At 44.7% G+C, this 24540-nt stretch overlaps 1 protein-coding gene across 2 annotated transcripts in view; it reads right to left on the bottom strand.

Moving 5' to 3' along the window:
- Window positions 1-4738: 4738 nt before the first annotated feature.
- The window catches only part of trmt6 (tRNA methyltransferase 6 non-catalytic subunit), a 50116-nt gene continuing 30314 nt past the window's right edge, over window positions 4739-24540 (bottom strand). The window contains exons 7-11 of one of the 2 annotated variants that reach the window (XM_085981721.1): window positions 13453-13799; window positions 11736-11821; window positions 9136-9238; window positions 8961-9047; window positions 4739-5623 (exon numbers count right to left, since the gene is read on the bottom strand). In XM_085981721.1, coding sequence (XP_085837847.1) covers window positions 5450-5623; window positions 8961-9047; window positions 9136-9238; window positions 11736-11821; window positions 13453-13799 — 797 coding nt within the window. In that variant the 3' untranslated portion in view covers window positions 4739-5449. Of the gene's footprint in view, window positions 5624-8960; window positions 9048-9135; window positions 9239-9260; window positions 10349-11735; window positions 11822-13452; window positions 13800-24540 lie in introns of those variants that run through there. The other variant, XM_085981722.1, reaches the window with a different exon arrangement.

Below are 24540 nucleotides of genomic sequence, written 5' to 3'. Positions count from 1 at the left end.
GAGGGGTAAATATTTCCCAAGGCACTGGGGAGAACTCCCCTGCTATTCTTCAAAATAATGCAATGGGATCTTTTACACCCACCTGAGGGCGCAAATTGGGCCTTGGTTTGATGTCTCATCCGAAAGACAGACGTCTTTCGTTTAGTTATCAGGTATTTTCTCTATTACAGAATTAAGGCACTTTAGTACAACACAGGGCTCCTTCCGGGTCTGGTGTGCTAGGAAAGCATGTGTACAACTGGCCCAGATAGGTGAGAATTGGGAGTGGATGCCCATTGCCAATTTCTTTCAGAGTTTCATTTTCTTGCTCTTCTATTATTCGTGAGCTGAAGTGCTCGTGTTTGTTTTCATGCACACGGCTTATTAAGGCCCCAGATTTAGTGCAAACATCTTTAAATGAACACCATTCAATTCCCTAGGCTTGTGCCAGATTTCCTCCTTTTTATTCGTGTGTCTATTTTCAATGGGCAAAAGAGCCTTTAGAAGGTTTCTTTTAAATAATGTTTACAGTAACTTTATAGTGCACTGTTTGCATTGGGCCATTTTCCCATATTTGAAATTATAAAAAATTAATTTTGGGGGGAAATTTTGGCAGTTATTTTTGTTCATTCCTCAAGACAAACATAAGAAATAGGAGCAGGATCAGGCTACACGGCCCCTGGGCCCGCTCCGCTACCCACAGGGCCATGACCGATCCGAACCTAGACTCATGTCCAAATTCCTGCCCGCTCCCCGTAACCCTTAATTCCCTTTACTTCTAGGAAACTGTCTATTTGTTTTAAATTTATGTAATGATGTAGCTTCTACAGCTTTTTGGGGCAGCATATTCCATGGAACTACCACCTTCTGAGTGAAGTAGTTCCTCCTCATCTCAGTTTTGAAAGAGCAGCCCCTTATTCTAAGACTATGCCCCCTAGTTCTAGTTTCACCCATCATCGGGAACATCCTCCCCGCATCCACCCGATCCAACGCCTTCACAAGCAGTTTAAAATCACTTCCAATTTTAGGGTAGAGAAAGCAGGAAAATCAGCAGGCCTAGACTATTTGGCAGCCCTTAGCACATCTACTTGCCCATTGTGCAGGAGAACTGCCTCAGCTTGCTCCAGGGCACCAGGCCAGAGCTTTGTCATCTGCAGCAAGGACACTTGCAACATAGGAAAAGCACTACCAGCAAGATCACCACTGCCCTCAATTGTTATTAGGGTTGCAAAATTCCAGGAATTTTTAAGAGGAAACTTTCCATGGGAATTTTCAGGAATTTATAGTTTTTTTGCACACTGATGGTTTTTGTCTCTGACCCTTATATTATCTTTGTCATCAAAGTAGACATACTGTTCCATACAAATAAAAACAGGCTTTCATCTGAGATAACTGCAACACAGTCTGCCATCTCTATCATTTATTTGAGCTTTCCTTGGACTCTGTTATACTAGCCTCCAGCAAATAAGTAGACAAAGCATGTGTGGAGGACAGTATGCAGGGCGAATAACATTGAAAAATCTCTTCTAGTACACATTGGCTGTGAGCATAAGGGGTAAGCCTGTCGCATATACAGCTCGAGCAAGGCACTCCTCTGCATTCTTCTGGCTATGGTTATCCATTGTATCAAAGAACCTTCCAAGTGGGCCAGGAGTTGCTGATGAAAAGGAGCCTGATGCTGAATGTGAACCATCATCTTCTTGAATGGAAGCAGAGGAACTCTGGGTTGACTGCTGTGAGCTTTGAGTGAAGTTGTTGCATTTGGATAAATGCTGCTGCATCTTTGTGGCATTCTTTACATATGGCTTTGTACAGTGTTTGCACATATACACAGTCTTTCCATCTTTAATGCCTGGGGTAAAATGCTTCCACACATCCGACAGTAAACGTGGCATTGTTCTATGCAGAGAAATAAAGGGCATTCGTCTCTGTGTCGAACTGCAGTCAATCAGCACGATTGCAACAGGGTGAGTAAATTTTTCCTGATGCTCCATGTGATAGAAGCATGACCTGTGCACGCATGACCCATCATCACCAATAGAGGGAGCTAATCGCTCATCCACCCAATCAGGACACATTTGTTCAGTCACACACAAAACTTGTAATTATTAAAACAAGTCAAGATAAACATATATTGATTAAGAAATTCCTTAATAATTAAGATTCCATCTCAGTTAGTAATTTTAAGAGGACCTGTGAAATTCTTTTTAAAAAAAACCAATTATTATATGCTAGCATGTGTTTTGGGCAAAATTCCCAAGCTAAACTTCCCTTTGCAACCCTAATTGTTATGCCTATGGCCCAAGTCCTAGCTAGCACTCTTGGTATAGTGCTGACCATAAAGGCATCAAAAAGATGACATGCATTGGTCAGCATAGCCAACACTTAATTCCTTTTCCACCCATAACTTTGGGAAATGGGACAACATTATGGGAGTCACTGCTTGCGACCACATGTCCAAATTAAAGCCTTGGAAGATGAGAGTGTGGCATGGTTTTTATTGTATGCTGCATCATTACTGTAAATCCTGCAAGAATGGGAAGATGGCAAACAATAATGGTGGAACACTGCAGCATGTGACATCTACCTGGTACGGTTGTTAGTCTTACATTGCAATAGTCTTATCCCACGTGTATTTCCAGGTACTGTAGGCAATGTTTAGTTTGGCTGGCACACATGGTGCAATGCTGTCCTCCAGGGAGGATGTCCTTGAGTGCCAATCAGGGCGAGCCTCCTCAAGCACGTTGACATCCCCAGTCAGAAATATGGGATCAGGAGCTGCTCCACTCTGCCACTTGTCAATAGACTCCATTTTGTGCCTCACCATTGGATTCACTTTCACCCTCCTTTTTATCTTTCGCCAAAATATGACATATGTATGAAACTATTTTCAGAAATTCTAAAGACTGGAGTCACATCACTTTAAGTTGGAGCAATACCTTTTAGGGCTGCATGCTCCCAATCCACGTGCCTCTCTGCACAAGGCTCAGGTTGTGCAGAGAGCTGATTTGGAGTATTTAAAATAAGATGAACCTGCCAAATCAGAAGAGGTCAGCAGCCACTGCCAATGCACACAATTAAATATGGGATTCAACTGTTTGATATTACAGACAGTGAATTCCAATATTTCTGAAATGCTGCACTTCACACATCAGATGTGAAAATTCATGTTGCGTGCCCATTCTTCACGATTACTAAGTGAGCAACAAAACATGAATACTGACAAATATACAGGAAACTCTTTGGTATCCGGCACCGACGGGACCGGGATGGTGCCGGTTGATTAAAAATTCCGGATGACGGAGAGGGTTATCTACCGAGGCTATTTTTAACAAACAAAAATTAAAAAATCAACAAATGTGCAGTATACAGTAATTGGGTACTCACCTACAGAATGTTGTGTTAAATGGATGGTGGAAGATGCTTGATTAAGTACAGTACTGCCAGTTGAGGGTAATCCATAACTCTTTAATTACTTAACAGTAAAACAAAACTTACAGTAAAGGACTGTATACAGTACTGAAATGAAAACTTATAATGTAGGCTTCCCTCATAGCTCAACTGACAAATATACTGCCCGGTGTGTAAACTGATCTTTTGCTTGGGCCAACTTTTGGGAATTCCATAATGCAAGATGGGGGAGATAATTCACGATAAAGATGGAGACACACAGAAAAATGGCGGATCGGAAGAGACTACCGGCAGCGTGGGAAAGTCAGACTCCTGTTATTGAGGTGTTCGGACTTCGACAGCGCCAAGAAGCCGAGTAGTGGCAGTTTGGAGATCTACCCCCACTCGGCCACCGCGGAAGACTCGAACTCAGCAACATTTCCGGTTATTGAGGTGTTGTTTTCGGAGTATGAATTTTGCCGGTTAATAGAGAATTCTGGATATTTAGGTGCCGTTTAAATGAGAGTTTCCTGTAACATGATTATACAATGAAGGGAATAATTAGTATAGGGAGTGTTAGAAAACAATCTGCAAGCAGATTCATCACTTTCAATGTCCTAACAATGTGAACATGGATATTAAAAAATAAATGCTACAGAATGCCGAATACATAGCAAGAACTGTGGAGTCTACAAAGGTAATGCCGAGATTATATAATGGCACTGGTCAGGTCACAGAATATGAAGTACAATTTTGGTCACCACAATTCAAAAAGGAACAAACATGTGTTAGAGAGAGTCTGGAGAAAAGCAATAAAAAAAGATCCCAATGTAGTGGGAGTGAACTATGAGGATTACTGGAGGGACAAGCTTCAATAGGGTTGATGGTTTCTCATAATATTAAATGTCAGGGAATGAAAAAAAAACATTCTTCAAAGATTCACAAGTGTTCTGTACATATTCCTCCACAGCAAATTTTTAAAAATGAATGCAGTTTGAATTGAAGAATATTTTTAATAAAAATACACAAGCATCTCCATTACAGTTTGAGAACCTGCTCTTCACATGTCAAGGCTTTGCGTTCAAAGCAAGTCATCAATGCATGCAAACTTTTATAATAGTCACTTTTTAAAAACACTTGCAGATGTTGAATGTACAGTTTGAAAGCTCAAAAAATGCACATGCTAAAAGGTATAAAGAAGCAATTAGCTTTGTAAGTAGTGACAGTAGCAAGTTTTTGAACACTGAAGAAATCTTTTGGCTGTATTTTCATACATGCAGTTCATAAAAACAATAGGGCATTTATGAGAAAACAATACTTTTATGTGTTGGATCAATTAACTATTAAAAAAGACAGTCACAAGTTTAAATCAGTTTGATTAAATGGATTTATTTCAGATAACTTAATATTTTAATAGTTGATTAGTGATAAGACACATTCAATATGGCTAAACTGCTACTGAAAACAATTACACAATGATACAAATTATAAATAAGATCAATTTTTAAAAAGCTAAACCCATTAAGAAAAATACTTCAGTGCATCAAGTTACTTTCCATAATTTGATACAACCAATGAAATTATGTAAAAATATGAATAGCAGTTTATTTTACAGATGGCCATATAAATCCTAGCTAATTAGGACCTCCATTTTCTAACGTTAGAGGGCCTTCAACAGGCTGAGACTGCATGGAACAAACATTCATGCAGAGTTCTATCAATATAAGAGCCCTGAAACCCAACTCTTCTGGCGTTAAATTCCAGCAGGCGTACATTTTCCAAAATACTTAATTCCATTCTCTTTCTTCACCCCTCCCCCCAACCTCTGCAAAAAATAAACATTTTACACCGGTACATAGAAATACTTCTCGCTGCATTGAGAGCATCTTCCCTCCACTTCCTCCCACATGCAATACCAGTTGCTAGCACTCCACATCATAGCAGAAAATTCCAAAAGGCACACATTCCATATTATACCAATATAAAAGTATAGCAGTCTGTAAAAACTTGCAGCTTAAGCTTTACGATGGGCTCCAATATCAAACAGTTTCAGGATTAGCAGCAACTACTTGGGGGAAAGCTAACTTTTGGATTCTTCTACTTTCTGTCTTTTAGCTGCAGGTTCTTCAGATTCCTGTGGTTTAGAATTACTGGCAACAGATTTAGCTCTGTCTATAGCAACAGTGATACCGGTCAGGACGTAGCCACCACCTCCACTCATTGTCAGCTTGGGATGAGTTCGGTTTGGCAAAACCTAAAAAGTTTGGACAAATTAAAGTTTGCATGTTGTTGTAAATTAGTAAATGCTAAAAACTCATTAAGTGCATTATCTTTAAAAGGAGATTGCTCTTCAGATAATTATTCAAAGCATTGGTAATGGTGTTTGCTTGGTCTGTTTGAAAACAGTCTTTATAATTTGATGAAATATTTGGTGTCATCCTGCACTATGGCCCCTTCAACTGGTTTTCCTCATAATTCCAAAGTTAAAATTACTATAATATAATAGCAAAATACTGCGGATGCTGGAAATCTAAAATAACAACAGAAAATGCTGGAAATACTCAGCAGGCCAGGCAGCATCTGTGGAGAGAGAAACAGAGTTAACGTTTCAGGTCTGGGACCCTTCATCAGAACAGGCGCTCTGTTTCTTCCTTGAACCGAGGCCCGACCAGTCCCCATCCACCACCACCCTCCTCCGCCTGGCTGAACTTGTTCTCACATTGAACAACTTCTCCTTTGACTCCACTCACTTCCTCCAAATTAAAGGTGTTGCTATGGGAACCCGCATGGGCCCTAGCTATGCCTGCCTGTTCATGGGATATGTGGAACATTCTTTGTGCCAGTCCTACTCGGGTCACTTCCCTCACCTCTTTTTCCGGTACATCGATGACTGTATTGGTGCCGTTTCCTGCTCGCGCCCTGAACTAGATAAGTTCATTCACTTTACTTCCAATTTCCACCCTTCCCTCACCTTCACATGGTCCATCTCCGACTCTTTCCTTCCCTTCCTTGACTTCTCCGTCTCCATTTCTGGCAATTGGCTTTCGACTAACATCCACTACAAGCCCACCGACTCCCACAGCTACCTGGACTACACTTCCTCCCACCCCGCTTCCTGTAAGGACTCTATTCCATTCTCCCAGTTTCTCCATCTCCGCCGCATCTGTTCTGACGTTGCCACCTTCCATACCAGTGCTTCCGACATGTCTTCCTTTTTCCTCAACCGAGGATTCCCCTCTACTGTGGTTGACACGGCCCTTGACCGTGTCCGTTCTATTTCCCGCACTTCTGCTCTCACCCCTGCCCCTCCCTCCCAGAACCATGATAGGGTTCCCCTTGTCCTCACCTTTCACCCCACCAGCCTCCACATTCAACGGATCATCCTCCGCCATCTCCAACGTGATCCCACCACCAAACACATCTTCCCCTCACCTCCCCTTTCAGCATTCCGAAGGGACCGCTCCCTCAGCGACACCCTGGTCCACTCCTCCATCACCCCCAACAGTCCTTTTCCTTCACCTGGCACCTTCCCGTGCAAGCGCAGGAGATGCAACACATGCCCTTTTACCTCCTCCCTTCCCACTGTCCGGGGCCCCAAACACCCCTTCCAGGTGAAACAGCGATTTACTTGTACTTCTTGCAATTTAATATACTGTATTCGCTGCTCACGATGCGGTCTCCTCTACATTGGGGAGACCAAACGCAGATTGGGCGACTGCTTTGCGGAACACCTCTGTTCAGTCCGTAAGGGTGGCCCTGAGCTTCCGGTCGCCTGTCACTTTAATTCTCCACTTCACTCCCACTCTGATCGCTCTGTCCTCGACCTAATACATTGTTCTAATGAAGCTCAACGTAAGCTCGAGGAACAGCACCTCATCTTTCGATTAGGCACTTTACAGCCTGCCGGACTCAACATGGAGTTCAACAATTTCAGATAATAATCCCTGCCCCCATTTTTCATGCAGTATGATTTTGCCATTCCCATTTGCAACATTTTCACAGCATGTTCTTTCAATTCCTTCCTCCCCTCCTAAACCCCTCTCCCCCTGTCTCTGCACCTGCTTAATATCTGTTACATTTCCAGCTTTTTCCAGTTCTGATGAAGGGTCCCAGACCTGAAACGTTAACTCTTGTTTCTCTCTCCACGGATGCTGCCTGGCCTGCTGAGTATTTCCAGCATTTTCTGTTGTTATTTACTATAATATAATCCTCTTATAGCAAATTTATCAGTGCAGTCTGATGTGGCCGAGATACAAACCCGGTCTGATGGACTGCAAATTAAATACAGCACATGCAATGGATACAATAGAAGAGGGCTGGAGGGTCAGATTAAGTTGGCAAGAAGAAACATACATAGAAACATAGAATTTAGGAGCAGGAATAGGCCATTTGGCCCCTCAAGCCTGCTCTGCCATTTAATGAGATCATGGCTGATCATCCAAATTCAGTACCCTGTCCCTGCTTTCTCCCCATATCCCTTTAGCCTTAAGAAATATATCTATCTCCTTCTTGAATATATTTAATGAATTGGCCTCAACTGCCTTCTGTGGTAGAGAATTCCACAGGTTCACCACTCTCTGGGTGAAGAAATTCCTCCTCATTTCTGTCCTAAATGGCTTACCCCTTATCCTTAGACTGTGACCCCTGGTTCTGGACTCCCCCGCCATCGGGAACATCCTTCCTGCATCTAGTCTGTCTAGTCCTGTTAGAATTTTATAAGTTTCAATGAAATCCCCTCTCATTCTTCTAAACTCCAGCGAGTATGCGCCCAATCGATCCAATCTCTCCTCATACGTCATTCCTGCCATCCCAGGTATCAGTCTGGTGAATCTTCGCTGTACTCCCTCCATGGCAAGAACATCCTTCCTCAGATAAGGCGACCAAAACTGCACACAATACTCAAGGTGTGGTCTCACTTAGTCTTAGTCACATGAGGTACCAAATTAATTGTAGAAAATTTGCCGATTTGTCCAGGCAAACAAAATACTATTTGGACAAACCAAAGAATCTTGTATACGCCAACATGCTTGGTTCGGGCACATACAGTTTATCTAGAAAATCCACATGCATTAAAATGTCCACAGTATTAGCAACGTGCTGGCTTAGTAGGTTATATATGCCAGCTTAACTCAGTGGTAGCACACTCGCCTCTCAATCAGAAGGTCGTGGGTTCAAGCCCCACTTCAGGACTTGAGCACGTGTTCTAGGCTGATACTATAGAGATGCAAGCTTTCTTACTTAACATACTAATTATTCTGAACTTCAGCAAGGCCTTTCTATCATAAAACTGAAGTACAAGCCATTTGTAATAAATCCCATGAAACATTTATGATGAAGCAAATGGCTTGTGAGTTTTTTTTTAAAGTGTTAAGAGGCAGCTTGTACAGCCAAACTCTCCCTAATATACACTCAGTATGACCAAAACAGAAGGATTCACTATATAATTGTTATAATATTCTGTCAAAACATTAGGAATTTAGATACAAGGACACCGTAGAGCAGCTTAAAAGTTAATGAACTTTGGAGGCATTGATAACCTGCTTCTGAAATTCTACTTTAGGAGGCATCTACGGTGTTTAATTGAAGTTTACCTGATAGCCTCTCAGCCACGTTTCAGATAGCCTCAGGTTAACAACGCCACCCCTTTCTCGTAGATTTGCATAGCACACGAGCAAAGGCTAGACGGGGGAAGAAAATAAACAATAAACTGAGCTGTGCTCTCAAATGTCCAATCAAACCAACAACATGCCAAATATTCAGTTTTACCTCTTTGTATTGGCAGTAGATGACAAACGGTCTAGATGGTGCCACAAACTCCAGAAGACAAAGTAGTAAGGGGCTAGGATAAAGGCGACTTGCTATAATTAACCTATAATAAATAAGAAAAACAGCTTTTCACCAGAATTTACTAAAACAACGTGAATTTTCATTTAATTGAGGTAAGCTAGCTACTAGAAATAGCCATTATTTAGAATAAAATGTTTAGACAGGATTAGTTATATAGAAAGAAAGAAAGACTTGCATTTATATAGTGCCTTTCACAATCACTGGATGCCCCAAAGCGCATTACAGCCAATGAAGTACTTTTGAAGTGTAATCACTGTTGTAATGTAGGAAACACAGTAGCCAATTTGCACACAGCAAGCTCCCACAAACAGCAATGTGATAATGACCAGATAATCTCTTTTAGTGAAGTTGGTTGAGGGATAAATATTAACCAGGACACCAGGGATAACTCCCCTGCTCTTCTTCGAAATAGTGCCATGGGATCTTTTAATCCACCTGAGTGCAGACGGGGACCTCGGTTTAATGTTTCATCCGAAAAACGGTACCTCCGACAGTGCTGCACTGGAGTGTCAGCCTAGTTATTTGTGCTCAAGTCCCTGGAGTGGGACTTGAACCCACAACCTTCAGACTCAGAGGCGATAATAATGTATAATATTTACAGCAAATTGCATTTATATAGCACATTTAATCTAGTAAAATATCCCAAGGCCCTTCACAGGAGTATAATCGACCAAAATGACACTGAGCCAAAAAAGGAGACATTAGGACAGGTGACCAAAAACTTGGTCAAAGAGGTAGGTTTTATGGAGGGGCTTAAAGAAGGTGGAGAAGTTTAGGGAGGGAATTCCAGAGCTTTGGACCTCGACAGCTGATGTCACAGCCACCAATGGTTGGTGAAGGAAGTGGGAGATGGGCAAGAGGCCACAGTTGGAGGGACGCAGAGTTCTCAGAGGGTTGTTGGGCTGGAGGAGGTTAGAGATCAGGAGGGAAGGTGTCATTATGGAATTTGAGCATGAGAGTTTTAAAATGGAGGCGCTCAGGGACCGGGAGCCAATGTAGGGTAGCAAGCACAGGAGTGATGGATGAATGGGACTTGGTGCGAGTTAGGATAAGCGTAGAGTTTTGGATGAGCTTAAGTTTATGCAGGGTGGAAGATGGAAAGCCGACCAGGAGAGCACCGGAATAGTCGAGTCTGGAGGTAACAAACAAAAGTATGGATGAGACTACATTTTTAAGAATGAAACATAAATTAAAACATTCTCAAACATTGAGAAGTTAGCATAAACCAAAGGCACTATGATGTAGGATATATGAAACTGTTCATGTGACATTAATATGATCACAGAATTAAATCTTCTTGAAAAAATTAGCTGATGCTTTTAACAAAGTGTGAAATTCTGCTTATTTGGCAGAACTGTCTTTATAAATGAGTGATCTGCAAAATTAATTAATGTGCTTTACCTACATTAAATAAAGAATGGAGGAGATACGGTAAATGGGGAAATTCAGCATATGTAGTGTAGGTGGAGGTACGATATAGGTGACTATTGGAGATTATGGGATATGGAGTCAGGGAAGGTTAGAAAAATTAGATCCAAAACTGGTTAGAAGGGAGGAAACAGGGAAACAGAGTAGGAGTCAAGGACAATTTTGCAAGAGTGGTTAGAAGTGAATAGTGAGGGTCCTGTTCTGGGACCACTTTTGTTTGCTGTGTACATCAATGATTTGGGTATCGGACTAGAGGGAGTAGTGTCCAAATTTGCAGCAGATACTAAAATGGAAGACAGGCATAGTAAATAATTGAGGGCCATAGGAAGTTTCATGGGGAAATTGATAAGATGGTGGAATGGGTAAACAGTAGCAGATGTAGTAATTCAAAGTCAGTCAGCATGAAGATCTACATTTTGGTTTAAAATTATATTTTGAATGGGGGAATGCTGGCTGCTGCAGATAAGCAGAGGGATTTGGGGACTTGGGTTCATAAAACATTAAAAGCAGACCATAAAAAAGCTAACTGAATACTTGCAAATTCACTAGGTTGCTGTCTGATGAGATAATATAAATATGAAGAAAGACTGCTTTTTTTTTTTTACACAACAGAGGTGATTTAAAGGGGCGATTTGATTATGAAGGAACAGTCCATTTCCAGGTTGAGAGGACATAGATACAAGGTTAAATGCAAGAGATTTAGGACAGAGAGCAGGAGAAACATTTAAAAAAAATTAAAGGCAGGGTTTAGAGACTGAAGCAGAGACCGCGTCAACATTTAAGAATAGGTTACACAAGTAGTTGACGGAAAGGATAAAGGGTTTTGTGAACAGGGCAGGCACATACAATTAGGACTACTGCTCGTGTGGAGGATAAACACTAACACGGACTGGTTGGCTGAAGGCCTGTTTTAGTGTTGCAATTTCTACAAGTCATAATTTATTCTGAATAAATAGAGATGACCAATTGTGCACAAGTTTGTAAAGATCAAGGTGGCACCCAATCTTTTAGTATCACAGTTGCCACTTTCAGAAGAAAAATTTGAAATAGAATTGTACTGGAGTTCATTTTAATTTGTTACATAAGCTCACCCATCTGCGTTTCTCTCTTGTAGCACAGCAGCAGCGGCCTGTAATTTCTTCAGACGATCTTCTTGCTTACTCTTCCTTTCTTCAACCTGCCAAGAAACATGTCACCAAAGATGGAGTCCAGTTTGACTTTGGGAGTCTAAAACTTGTACAAGAACAAGCATAAATCTAGGTTAGAAACCTGGACTATGCTGCACAAGGAGAACAGTCAAAAAAAAAGGTTTGGCTGCAGTTCACAAGAGTTGCTTTGGAAAAAAAGTTTTTTGAGAATGTTGAAACAAAACTTTTCTTGCAGGAGGTAAATCAAAGATTCTGTTTCAGAGAGACAACGCAGCCAGAATAAAGTGCCAGTAGTAGGGTCCCAAGTGAAAGGAGGGTACGATTAGAAAGGAATACTGATTTGGTGGGTTTAAAAAAAAAAAATTGTGTCAGTAGTGGATGAGGCAAGTAAGCACCCAAAAGCTGGAGCTGTCAGCTGCCCAGGGTGTAGATACAGATGGGAGTCTCAGATTATCAAATAGTGTATAAATGAAAGCAGGACTATTTCCAAAAATCAACTTTTGACACTGTATGGATGGGTTTGATTGAATCGAACTACACCACATTTTGAAATGTCACACTAGCATTCACGTAAGCATTTGGTGCAAAGAAGGGAGAAATCAATTGCTCTCCTTCTCCCAGTAAATGCACTTAAAATCATAGGCACTAGGATCCAGAGGAGTCAGTGGTCAGATGCACACTTGCCGAGATGCACTTTTGCTCGGGAAGGCCCATATACCAAAATTGTCAACATCACAAACAGGGCATGGTACTTGTGAAAGATACTGGGATTTGCCACTTTGACCAGAATGAAATGACTAAAGCAGAGCAAAAGGTCCCAGCCCCGAGTAACACGAAGCAGCAACTTGCCATAAACTGACATCATTAGTGAACCAAATGCAAACAGAAGTGTGTTGAATTAAAAAAAAAAAAAAATTTTTATTCGTTTTTATGGGATGTGGGCGTCACTGGCAAGGCCAGCATTTATTGCCCATTCTTAATTGCCCTCGAGAAGGTGGTGGTGAGCCGCCTTCTTGAACCGCTGCAGTCTGTGTGGTAAAGGTACTCCCACAGTGCTGTTAGGGAGGGAGTTCCAGGATTTTGACCCAGCGACAATGAACGAGGACATAAGCTGACTGAGGAAACACCATAAGACAGCTAACAGGAAGGTATTGTAGGAACCAAGACTAAATTTGCAGAAGCGATTAGCACAAAAAGTTGCAAAACAGTTGATGACCGAAGCAAACAAAAAAAAGTGGAATGTAGTTATGTTTAAGCATCTTTCCAGTTGAAACAAATTCAACAAAGAAAGCAAATAAAGGCAAAACCACACTGCACAATGTTATAAATATTTGCAATTATATAGTGGTTTGTTAGGTCAAAACACCGTAAAGCACTTCACATATTCAATTACTTTTGGAATGCAGTGACTGTTATGTACGCAAAGAACGACACAAAGGACAAAGCATTAAAAGCAGTGTGCTTTGTGGGTGGTGGGTTGGGTGGCCACTATTTTACTGTTGCCCAACGAAACCGGTTACCCACAGATATCAAGTCACAGTCAATCTGGAGAAATAGTTCTCCTCACAGACAATAACTCTATTCAAATCACTGGGCCCTCGAAACTGGGTACATTAGAATGTAACATTCCACATCTATATCCTACTGGAGCAAAACTTACATTGGATTTTCTGTCTGTATTTTTGTCTTTATTTTCTGTCTCCTCACATGCAACATCCATGGTCTCAGTTTCCCCAGCTTGGTCGTTATCCATTGTGGCTTCGCCACTCGGCACCCCATCACCCTGGTGTGCACTCAGTGGGCTCCCATTACCATCTCCCACCAGAACTTCAGTTTGATTCTGCAATGTTTCTTTCTCAGCTGAAAAACTTCCAGAAAGCAGACTGTTCAATTTGTTGATAGGAAAGTCATACAGGTGGTTATAAAATGATTTTGGAAACCCAAAGTTCTCCATCGCTGCTCTGATAGGCATGCTACCTGGATACATGTGGACAACAGGCCCAAAACCTGCAGAGAGAGATTAAATAGGTTATATTGAATAGATAATTGGATACTGATTACAGACATGTGTGTACTCTGGCTTGGGGTCAGTATGCAGGTTAGTGACAAATTAAAATTTCAACTGAGTGTTTGGCTCAAACTTAGGGTGGCTTGGCTTGGTGGGCAAGGGGAAGAGGTAATAGAGCATCAGTGACTAAGGTGACATCAGGGAAAAATAGAAAAAAGTAAAAGCTAAAGGCACTATATCTGAATGCACAAAGCATTCACAACAAAACAGATGAATTAATGGCGCAGATAGAAATGAACAGGTTTGATCTAATAGTCATTACGGAGACATGGTTGCAAAGTGATCAAGGTTAGGAACTAAATATTCCAGGATACTTAGCTCTTAGAAGAGATAGGCAAAATGGAAAAGGAGGGGCAGCCCTGATAACAAATGATAGGATAAATACAGCAGAGAGAAAAGATCTCAGCTCTGAAAATCAAGAAGTAGAATCAGTTTGGGTGGAGCTATGAAACAGCAAGGGGCAGAAAACATTGATGGGAGTGTTTATAGGCCCCCAGACAGTAGTTGTAATATAGGGGAGAGTATAAAAATCAGGAAATTAGACACGCATGTAACAAGGGTAATACAGTAATCATGGGGGACTTAAATCTACATATAGACTAGGCAAACCAAATTTGCAGTAATAGTGTGGAGGATGAGTTCATGGAATGTATACAAGATAGTTTTCTAGATCATTATGTTGAGGAACTGTAGTGTATGTGCCTTTAAGAGCCCCAGGTGTGCTGTAATGCCAGTAATTGCCACTCGGGCTATATAAGCCTGTATATTGTGTATATCCGTTAGAACCCCCCCCCAGACTTTGCTTAATAAACACCTATGAACCAACTCCTGTCTTCAGTGTCTTTATCAACACACGGACACTACAGGAACAAACTAGGGAACAGGCTATTTTAGATCTAGTACTGTGCAATGAGAAAGTGTTAATTAATAACCTTGCAGTAAAAGGGCCTTTAGGGAAGAGTGACCATAATATGGTAGAATTTTAGAGTTTGAAAGTGATTTAGTTAAGTCCGAAACTAGGGTCTTAAATCTAAACAAAGCAAACTATGTAGGTATGAGGGGAAAGTTGGCTATGGTAGATTGGGAAACTACATTAAAAGGTACGGTGGTAGACAAGTAATTGCTAGCATTTAAAGAATACATAATTTACAACAAAAATACATTCCTTTAAGGCACAAAAATCCCACAGGAAAAGTGGTCCAACCGTGGCTAACAAGAGACGTTGAAGATAGTATTAAATCAAAGGAAGAGACTTATAATGTTGCCAAAGAGTAGTAAGCCTGAGGATTGGGAGGATTTTAGAATTCTGCAAAGGAGGACCAAGAAATTGATAAGGAAAGAGATAAAAGAATGAGAGTAAATTAGCAAGAGACATAAAAACAGATTGTAAATGTTTCTATAGGTACCTAAATAGAAAGATTTGTAAAAGTAAACGTGGGCCCATTAGAGGCAGAAACAGGAGAAATTATAATGGGCAATAAGGAAATGGCAGAGACAAGGGCCCAGAAATTCGGGTCTCCACGGGTGAGTACGCATGGGGTACTCACCCGTAGGCCCAACGGAAGTGCCGGTTTCGTGCATGCACTGCGCATGCGCGGGAAACCGGAACTTCCGTTCCCTTAAAGGGGTTCAGAGGTCGAACGCGTACGCCGGAGAGGCAGCGCGTGCGCATGGAACTTACGTTTTTTTTTGCAGGTTTCTCCGGGAGGGTAAGTCTCCAGGATTTACACATGGCCACAGTAAATAATAATTCTAAAAGGTCTAAGAGTGTTAAAAAAACAAGCCTGAAGGCTTTGTGTCTTAATGCGAGGAGCATTCGTAATAAGGTGGATGAATTAGCTGCGCAAATAGATGTAAACGGATATATATGATTGGGTTTACGGAAACATGGCTCCAGGGTGACCAAGGCTGGGAACTCAACATCCAGGGGTATTCCATATTCAGGAAAGACAGGCAAAAAGGAAAAGGAGGTGGGGTAGCATTGCTGGTTAAAGAGATTAACACAAGGAAGGATATTACTCTGATGATGTTGAATCTGTATGGGTAGAGCTGAGAAATACCAAGGGGCAGAAAACGCTAGTTGGAGTTGTGCACACACCCCCAAACAGTAATGCAGAGGTTGGGGATGGCATTAAACGGGAAATTAGAGACGCGTGCAATAAGGGCACAGCAGTTATCATGGGTGACTTTAATCTACATATAGATTGGGCTAACCAAATTAGTAACAATACTGTGGAGGAGGAATTCCTGGAGTGTATACAGGATGGTTTCCTGGACCAATATGTCGAGGAACCAACTAGAGATCAGGCCATCTTAGACTGGGTATTATGTAATGAGAAAGGAATAATTAGCAATCTTGTTGTGCGAGGCTCCTTGGGGCGCAGCGATCATAATATGATCGAATTCTTCATTAAGATGGAGAGTGAAATAGTTGACTCAGAGACTAGGGTCCTGAATTTATGAGTATGAGGCGCGAGTTGGGTAGGATTAATTGGGGAATGTTACTCAAAGGGTTGACGGTGGATAGGCAATGGCAAACATTTAAAGATCGCATGGATGAACCACAGAATTTGTTCATCCCTGTTTGGAATAAAAATAAAACAAAAAAGGTGACTCAGCCGTGGCTAACAAGGGAAATTAGGGATAGCATAAGATCCAAGGAGAGAACATACAAATTGGCCAGAAAAAGCAGTTAACCTGAGGATTGGGAGCAGTTTAGGATTCAACAAAGGAGGACAAAGGGATTAATTAAGAGGGGGAAAATAGAGTATGAGAGTAAGCTTGCAGGGAACATAAAAACTGACTGTAAAAGCTTCTATAGATATGTGAAGAGAAAAAGATTGGTGAAGTCAAGCGTAGGTCCCTTGCAGTCAGAATCAGGGGAATTTATAATGGGGAACAAAGAAATGGTAGACCAATTAAATACATACTTTGGTTCTGTCTTCACAAAGGAGGACACAAATAACCTCCCAGAGATGTCGGGGAACATAGGGTCTAATGAGAGGGAGGAACTGAATGAAATCAGTATTTGTAGGGAAATGGTGTTAGGGAAATTGACGGGATTGAAGGCCGATAAATCCCCAGGGCCTGATAATCTACATCCTAGGGAACTTAAGGAAGTGGCCCTAGAAATAGTAGATGCATTGCTGGTCATCTTCCAAAATTCTATAGATTCTGGAACAGTTCCCATGGATTGGAGGGTAGCTAATGTTACCCAACTATTCAAAAAAGGTGGTAGAGAGAAAACAGGGAATTATAGACCGGTAAGCCTGACCTCAGTAGTGGGGAAAATGCTAGACTCCATTATAAAAGATGTAATAGCAGAGCACTTGGAAAACAGTGACCGGATCGGACAAAGTCAACATGGATTTACAAAAGGTAAATCGTGCTTGACTAATCTACTGGAATTTTTTGAGGATGTAACTGGTAGGATAAGGGAGAACCAGTGGATGTGGTGTATTGGACTTTCAGAAGGCTTTCGATAAGGTCCCGCATAAGAGATTAGCGTGTAAAGTTAAGGCACATGGGATTGGGGGCAAGGTACTGACTTGGATAGAGAACTGGTTGGCAGACAGGAAGCAAAGAGTTGGAATAAATGGGTCTTTTTCTGAGTGGCAGGCAATGACTAGTGGGGTACCGCAGGGATCGGTCCTAGGACCCCAGCTATTAACAATATATATTAATGATGTAGACGAGGGAACTAGATGTAATATCTCCAAGTTTGCAGACGACACAAAGCTGGGTGGGCATGTGTGCTGTGAGGAGGATGCCGAGAAACTCCAGTATGATTTGGACAGGTTGGGTGATTGTACTGCATCTGCCCAATGTGGATAACTGCGAGGTTATCCACTTCGGTGGCAAAAACAGGAAGGCAGATTATTATCTGAACGGCAATAGATTGGGAGAAGGGGAAGTGCAACGAGACCTGTGTGTCCTTGTGCACCAGTCGCTGAAGGTAAGCATGCAGGTGCAGCAGGCGGTTAAGGCGGCAAATGGTATGTTGGCCTTCGTAGTGAGAGGGTTCGAGTACAGGAACAAGGATGTCTTGCTGCAGTTGTACAGGGCCTTGGTGAGACCTCACCTTGAGTATTGTGTGCAGTTTTGGTCGCCTTATCTGAGGAAGGATGTTCTTGCCATGGAGGGAGTGCAGCAAAGATTCACCAGACTGATACCTGGGATGGCAGGAATGACGTATGAGGAGATATTGGGTCGATTGGGCTTATACTCGCTGCAGTTTAGAAGAATGAGGGGGGATCTCATTGAAACTTATAAAATTCTAACAGGACTAGACAGACTAGATGCAGGAAGGATGTTCCCGATGGCGGGGGAGTCCAGAACCAGGGGTCAGTCTAAGGATAAGGGGTAAGCCATTTAGGACAGAAATGAGGAGGAATTTCTTCACCCAGAGAGTGGTGAACCTGTGGAATATTCTACCACAGAAGGCAGTTGACGTCCGCCCGCTCGCCCGTCTGTCTGTCCGCTATATACTCAGAAGTTATAGAGCGTACCTACACGTTATATCAAAAGAAAGCTGATGATCAGGGGAGTGTTATAGTCATATTTACTTTTTGGTCAGACAAATATTGTTCGGACAGTGTACAAAAAACGTTCAAAAATCCGCTCATTAGCGGTTGACCAATCCTACCGCTCATTAGCGTTGAGTGACGTGATGGTTGACCAATCATACAGGGGATAGCGTTGACTGACGTGATGGTTGACCAATCCTGCACTTCAGTGACCTGATGGTTGACCAATCGGTGCGTCACGGGGGGCGTTTAATTCCGTGTGTGGGCGGGCCTAATCCTGCAGCCTCCCGAAACTTCGCTGCCATTTTTTTTATACTGACAGCGACAGCACCAGCACAACAAACCCCCACATTGCGGCTCCGGCACAGTATCCCGCTCCCGGCCCGCCGGAGCGGCAGGTCAGTAGGGGTCACTCGGGCCGGGCCTGACAACCGCTCGGCCCGAGACACAGAGCGGGGGAGCGGCAGCGGCCGGCCGTAAACCGCGCGGCCCAAAAAAGCCCTGGCAACGCCGGGCCCCGCCAGCCAGTTAAATATATTCAAGAAGGAGTTGGATATATTTCTTAAGGCTAAAGGGATCAAGGGATATGGGGAGAAGGCAGGGACAGGGTACTGAGTTTGGATGATCAGCCATGATCTCATTGAATGGCGGAGCAGGCGTGAGGGGCCGAATGGCCTACTCCTGCTCCTATCTTCTATGTTTCTATGTAATGGCCTGCTTTTAACAAGGTAAGTGGTGAATTAATTAAAATTGAAGCATTTTTTCCACAGGTTTATTATTTTTAAATAATTTAAAGAAAGGTAAGTTTATTTTTAGCCCCATTAGAAAATGTAATTAATTTTTTCAAAAATTTAAATTATTGTTTGAAATAGTTATTTTATGTAATTTATAGTTATTTCAAAAATGCGATTTAAAAAAAAAATTATTTGAAGTTTGAAGTTTGTGATTTTTGGGGCTTATAGTATTTATAGTTTTGACAGCTCTTCCTGTCAATTTTATGAATGGGCGTTTCCCTGCTACCACTGGCTCTCCATGGCCCACGTGATCCCAGGGGACGCATCAAACTAACTGCGCCCCTGGGATACGCAAGCACTGCGCGCCAGCAGTTGGAGGAGGCCCAGGATCGGAATCCCACGTGGGCCCACAGCTTAACGGCCGGCGCGCTAGGTAAGTGCAGGTCGGAGGCTTGCACCCACGGGAAGCCTCCGACCCAAATTTCTGGACCATTAAACAAATACTTTGCATCTGTCTTCACACTAGAAGACAAAAAACATTCTAGAAATAATGGGGAACCAAGGGTCTAGAGAGAATGAAGAACTTAAAGAAATCAGTATAAGTAAAGACATAATACTGGAGAAATTAATGGTACTAAGTGGCGACAAATCCCCTAGACCGGACGACCTGCATCCTAGGGTTTTAAAAGAGGTAGCTGCAGAGATAGTGGATGCACTGGTATTAATCTTCCAGAATTCCCTAGATTTTAGAACAGTCCCCAAGGATTGGAAGGTAGCAAACATAACCCCGCTGTTTAAGGAGGAAGAGAAAAAACAGGGAACTGTAGGCCAGTTAGCCTGACATCAGTAGTAATCAAAATGATAAAATCTATTATTAGGGACGTGGTAACAGGGCACTTAGAAAATCGCAATATGATTAGGCAGAGCCAACATGGTTTTCTGAAAGGGAAATAGTGTTTGACAAATCGGTTAAGAGTTTTTTGACGATGTAACTAGTAGGATAGATAAGAGGGAACGAGTGGATGCAGTGTATTTGGATTTTCAAAAAGCATTTGATAAGGTGCCACACAAGACGTTATTACACAAAATTAGGACCCATGGGATTGGGGGTAATATATTAGCATGGACTGAGGATTGGTTAATGGACAGAGACAGAGAGTAGGAATAAACAGGACTTTTTTGGGTTGGCAGGCTGTAACTAGCGGGGTACCGCAAGGATCAGTGCTTGGGCCTCAGCTATTTACAATCCATATTAATGACTTAGATGAAGAGACTGGGGGAAAAATTGGGTATCGCCCCATTTGGGGCACTAGTACTGGCGGTGCGCAAAGTTTTGCGCCAGGCGCAAATTCACGCCACCTCGCGCGATATTGCGTTGTAGTGCCCCTGAAGGTGATCGCGGCGCTAAATCAGGCGCTGCACGGTAGTCTTAAGGCGCTAACCCGGCGGCGCAACTCAATTTCTCCATGGGCGGGCAGCGTAGGTGCTGTCAATAATCGAATTGACCCAGACACGCCGGCGCCGGCCAACTCTTAAAGGGGCGGATCGATTCTCATCTGCAGCCACACTCTGCGCCTTGTAGGCCTCAAACTCGGCAGTGACCTACCTGTGGCGGCCAAAACTTCCAAGACATGGAGAGGGTCAGGGAGAGAGCGCAGCGCTTCAGCGAGGGGGCATTGAATGCTCTGGTTGACGCAGTGGAGCGCCGGCGAGGTGTGCTGTACCCGGAGAATAGCAGGAGGCCTAATCCAACTGAATACCGCAGAGCTTGGAGGGAGGTTTCCCAAAGAGTCACCTCCAGTAGCATGGTGCCCAGGACTCCTGTGCAATGCAGGAAGAAGTTCAACGACCTCACTTGGGTCGTTAGGGCGAGTGCCTTTTTCACATTCATCTTCATCCCTCCATCTGCACCTCACTTTATGGCCAGAGGGCTAGCGAAGCCCCAATGGCCAGCTGTCATCCAGCACCCATGGCCCTTTCTGGAAACACACACACACACATTCAGCTCAGTGCATAAGGGCTATTCTACCATGGGGGGCACGTGATGTCAGCTCAGTGCAGCATGTTTCTTCACTTCCCTTCCTTTCTCTTGCAGGCCAAGCTGGCCAGGAATCGCAGGGAGCAGCTGCGTACCGGAGGAGGCCGGCCTCACCTGCAGACCCTCACAGACCTCGAGGAGCGGGTCCACCAGATTGTTGCAAGCCGGATGAGTGGTCCCGTCACCACTGAAGCTGCCGACGCCATTGTGCACAGCGATGGTAAGGTCATCACCTTTTTGAACTCTCTCCTTCGACTTGTTCCCCCCACCAGCATGCTCTTTCACTCTGGACCCAAGTCAGAGCATTGCAGCACTCATGCATCCCTTGCTGCCACCCTGACCTTTCGCTAAAGCCACTCTTCAACCTCCCTGCTTTCAGATGCTGCATCACCAGCTCGGGAGCCGGGCCCTCAAGCTGCCACTGCCACTGACTCCGGAGGCAACGAGCAGGAGGAAGCCGGACCATCCCCACCACCCTCAGGCGAGCCAGCCCATCTGCAGACTGGGGAGACTACTTCCCTGGAGGGGAGCAGGGGGGGGGGGGGGGGAATGTTCTGAGGAGGAACCAGCTCCAGGAACCAGCGGCCTGCAGCAACGCAAGTGGGGTAGGGAAGCTCGGGGGCCGTCTCCCCGGAGGGCGAGTCAGGCCGCGAGTGCTGCTGCACAGAGCGCAGAAGAGGTGCGTGCCCTCGCAGAAATGAGCGCCCAGGCTGGGCTGAGGCACACTGAGCTCATGGCTGCAGTGGCAAGGATGCCCGAATCCATCGAGACACTGGCAAGGAGTGTCGAAGACCTCGGCGCAGCACAGGCAAGGAGTGCGCAGGACTTCGGGGCAGCACTGGAAAGGATTGTCCAGGGCTTCACCGAAGCACTGGCACCTGCCACGCAAGTGCTGAGTGCTGCCACGCAGTCACTCGCTGGCCTCATGCAGACGCAGATTGAGGCCACGCGACCAGTGACTGCTGCCACCCTCGCTGGATCGGGCAGGATTACCCGGGGCCCTTGCAGCACCACAGCAGGCCAGCAATCTGTGGACCAGCTGATTGCTGCGCATGCTGCCCCGTCAGAGTGCCAGTGTGTCGGCCGACCAGGGAGCTGCTGTCCGCTCTCAGGATCACAGCATTCCTGATGCCACCACTGGCACGTCTCCACTGCAGCTGCCACCACCTGTAGGACAGACTGCTTCCACCCATGCAGAGTTGGAGCAGTCAGCAGCCGGGCCCTCCAGGCCCAGAGCTTATCCAGGCCGTCCCTCAGGGGCATCTGCGCTTTCGGACAGTCAGCAGGCCTCCCCCAGCCTTGCTGCAGCCACTGGGGTCCCATTACGGAGGAGCTGCAGGGAGGGAAGGGGCCAGTCTCGCAAGCAAAGCAGATCACCATCGAGGGGGAAAAAGTAGAAGGTGCTGCTGATACCTGTTATTTGTAGAAATCAAGGCTGAGGATGCTGGTCTGAATGTTAGTGATGTTTTGGACAGTCTCCCGGGTGTGCGAGTAACTTATGTGGCAGTCTGTTAGTTTTGCTTTCTGTTGCCATTGCTTGGTCATGCTGGAAAGAAGCACATTTTGTAAAATAAACAACTTTCTTTATTTACAATGGCCATGTCTGCTATTTACATTCATTTTGCCCTTCACAGGCTTTGGGGTATCAGAACGGTTCCATTCCTGCTCTTGGAATGGCAGCAAGCATTCCCTGAGAGGGGCCTAGAAGCGACTTCTGATCAGCCTCTGACGGACGGCCCTTCCAGTTTGTGCCTCCCTCCTGTCTTGGTCCTCCTCCTCCGCTGGTGCTTCAATGGCTGGTGGCATTGGCTGGGTACGTAGGATAGCGAGGTTATGCAGCATGCAACATACAACCACGAAGTGGGAGACTCGCTCAGGTGAGTACTGCAGGGCTCCTCCGGAATGGTCCAGACAGCGGAACCGCTGCTTCAGCACGCCGATTGTGTGCTCCACAATGTTCCTCGTTGCCTGATGGCTCGCATTGTAGCGTTCTTCAGCAGGGGTGCTGGGCGAACGGAGCGGGGTCATCAGCCACGGGCACAGATGATAGCCCTTGTCCCCGAGAAGCCAGCCTCCTGGGTGAGCCGGGGCCTCGAAAAGGTCTGCAACAGAAGTCTGGCGCAGGATGAAGGCGTCGTGGCTGCTGCCAGGGAACTGGGCATTCACTGCGAGGATCAGCTGTCGGTGGTCACAGACCAGCTGGATATTCAAGAAATGGAACCCCTTGCGGTTGCGGAACTCCTCCGCATTCAATACAGGCGCCCGCAAAGCCATGTGCATGCAGTCAATGGCACCCTGCACCATGGGGAAGTCCGCTATTGCTGCGAAGCCCTCTGCGCGCTCCCGCTGCTTGTCTGGGGTCATTGGGAAGGAGATGTACTGCTGCCTCCTTTTAAACAGGGCATCAGTCACTTGACAGATGCAGCAATGCATCGCGAACTGCGAGATGTTGGCTATGTCCCCAGTTGCGACCTGAAAGGAGCCGCTTGCGAAGAAGTTTAGGGCAACAGTCATCTTCACAGCCACCGACAGAGATGTCATGCACCTTATCTGAGGCTGCAGATCTGGCTGAAGCAGGTGGCACAGCTCAGTCACCACCTCCTTTCTAAAGCACAGCCTTCTGATACACTGCTCCTCCGACATGTTCATGTAGGAAAACTGCTGTCGCAAAACCCTGGCAGCGTAAGGTCTCGTGTGGCGACATCTGTTGGCCCTCCTCCGTCTGGCCATGCCTGCCCCTCTCTCCCTGCGTCTCTGTGCCCTCTCAAGATGATTCAGCAGCAGCACGTTCCCCTCCAATGCAGCCCCCATATTAAGTGCGCAAAGAAACTTTCCCCGCTTGAAATGCTCACCAACAGCAAGGTGATGGTCAGAAGGCTGAAGTTCTTCTGCCAGCGCTGGCTCAGTGGTGAAATGGCTCAGTGTGCAGCTCAGCAACTCTCTGTAACTCTTGAAGAAGTTGTGGTCCAAAAATGGCTGCCGCTTTTATACCACAGCAGTCCCCTTTAAAGAACACCCCCCCAGCCCGACAGCGACTGGGGAATGTTCCAGGTAAGCTGTCCTTATTAGCGCCAGGCGGAACAGAGTGGGGCGCCACTGAATTTCCAGTCCGGGACGCCCCAAAGGCATTGCACACTGAAATGATGTCATGATCTGCTTGCGCCGGTGAGCGGGCGCAACTGTTTAGCGCCAGCGCTAAATGCCCGCTCAATATGGGGAGAGGCGCAGGGATCGCAGCACCCGGGCGCTCGTTGGTTATCGCCCCACTTGTCGGTCTCTTTAGGCGCTAACGGGTGGCGTAAACAACCGAATTTCTACCCCACTGAGTGTAACGTATCCAAGTTTGCTGATGATACAAAGTTAGGTGGAAAAGTAAGCTGTG

This window comes from Somniosus microcephalus, chromosome 3 (genome assembly GCF_052327205.1).
Source record: "Somniosus microcephalus isolate GS21.2 chromosome 3, FLI_Smic_1.0, whole genome shotgun sequence".
Classification (NCBI taxonomy): domain Eukaryota; kingdom Metazoa; phylum Chordata; class Chondrichthyes; order Squaliformes; family Somniosidae; genus Somniosus; species Somniosus microcephalus.
The sequence above is the reverse complement of the archived record's forward strand: the minus strand, read 5'-3'. Positions and strand labels throughout refer to the sequence as shown.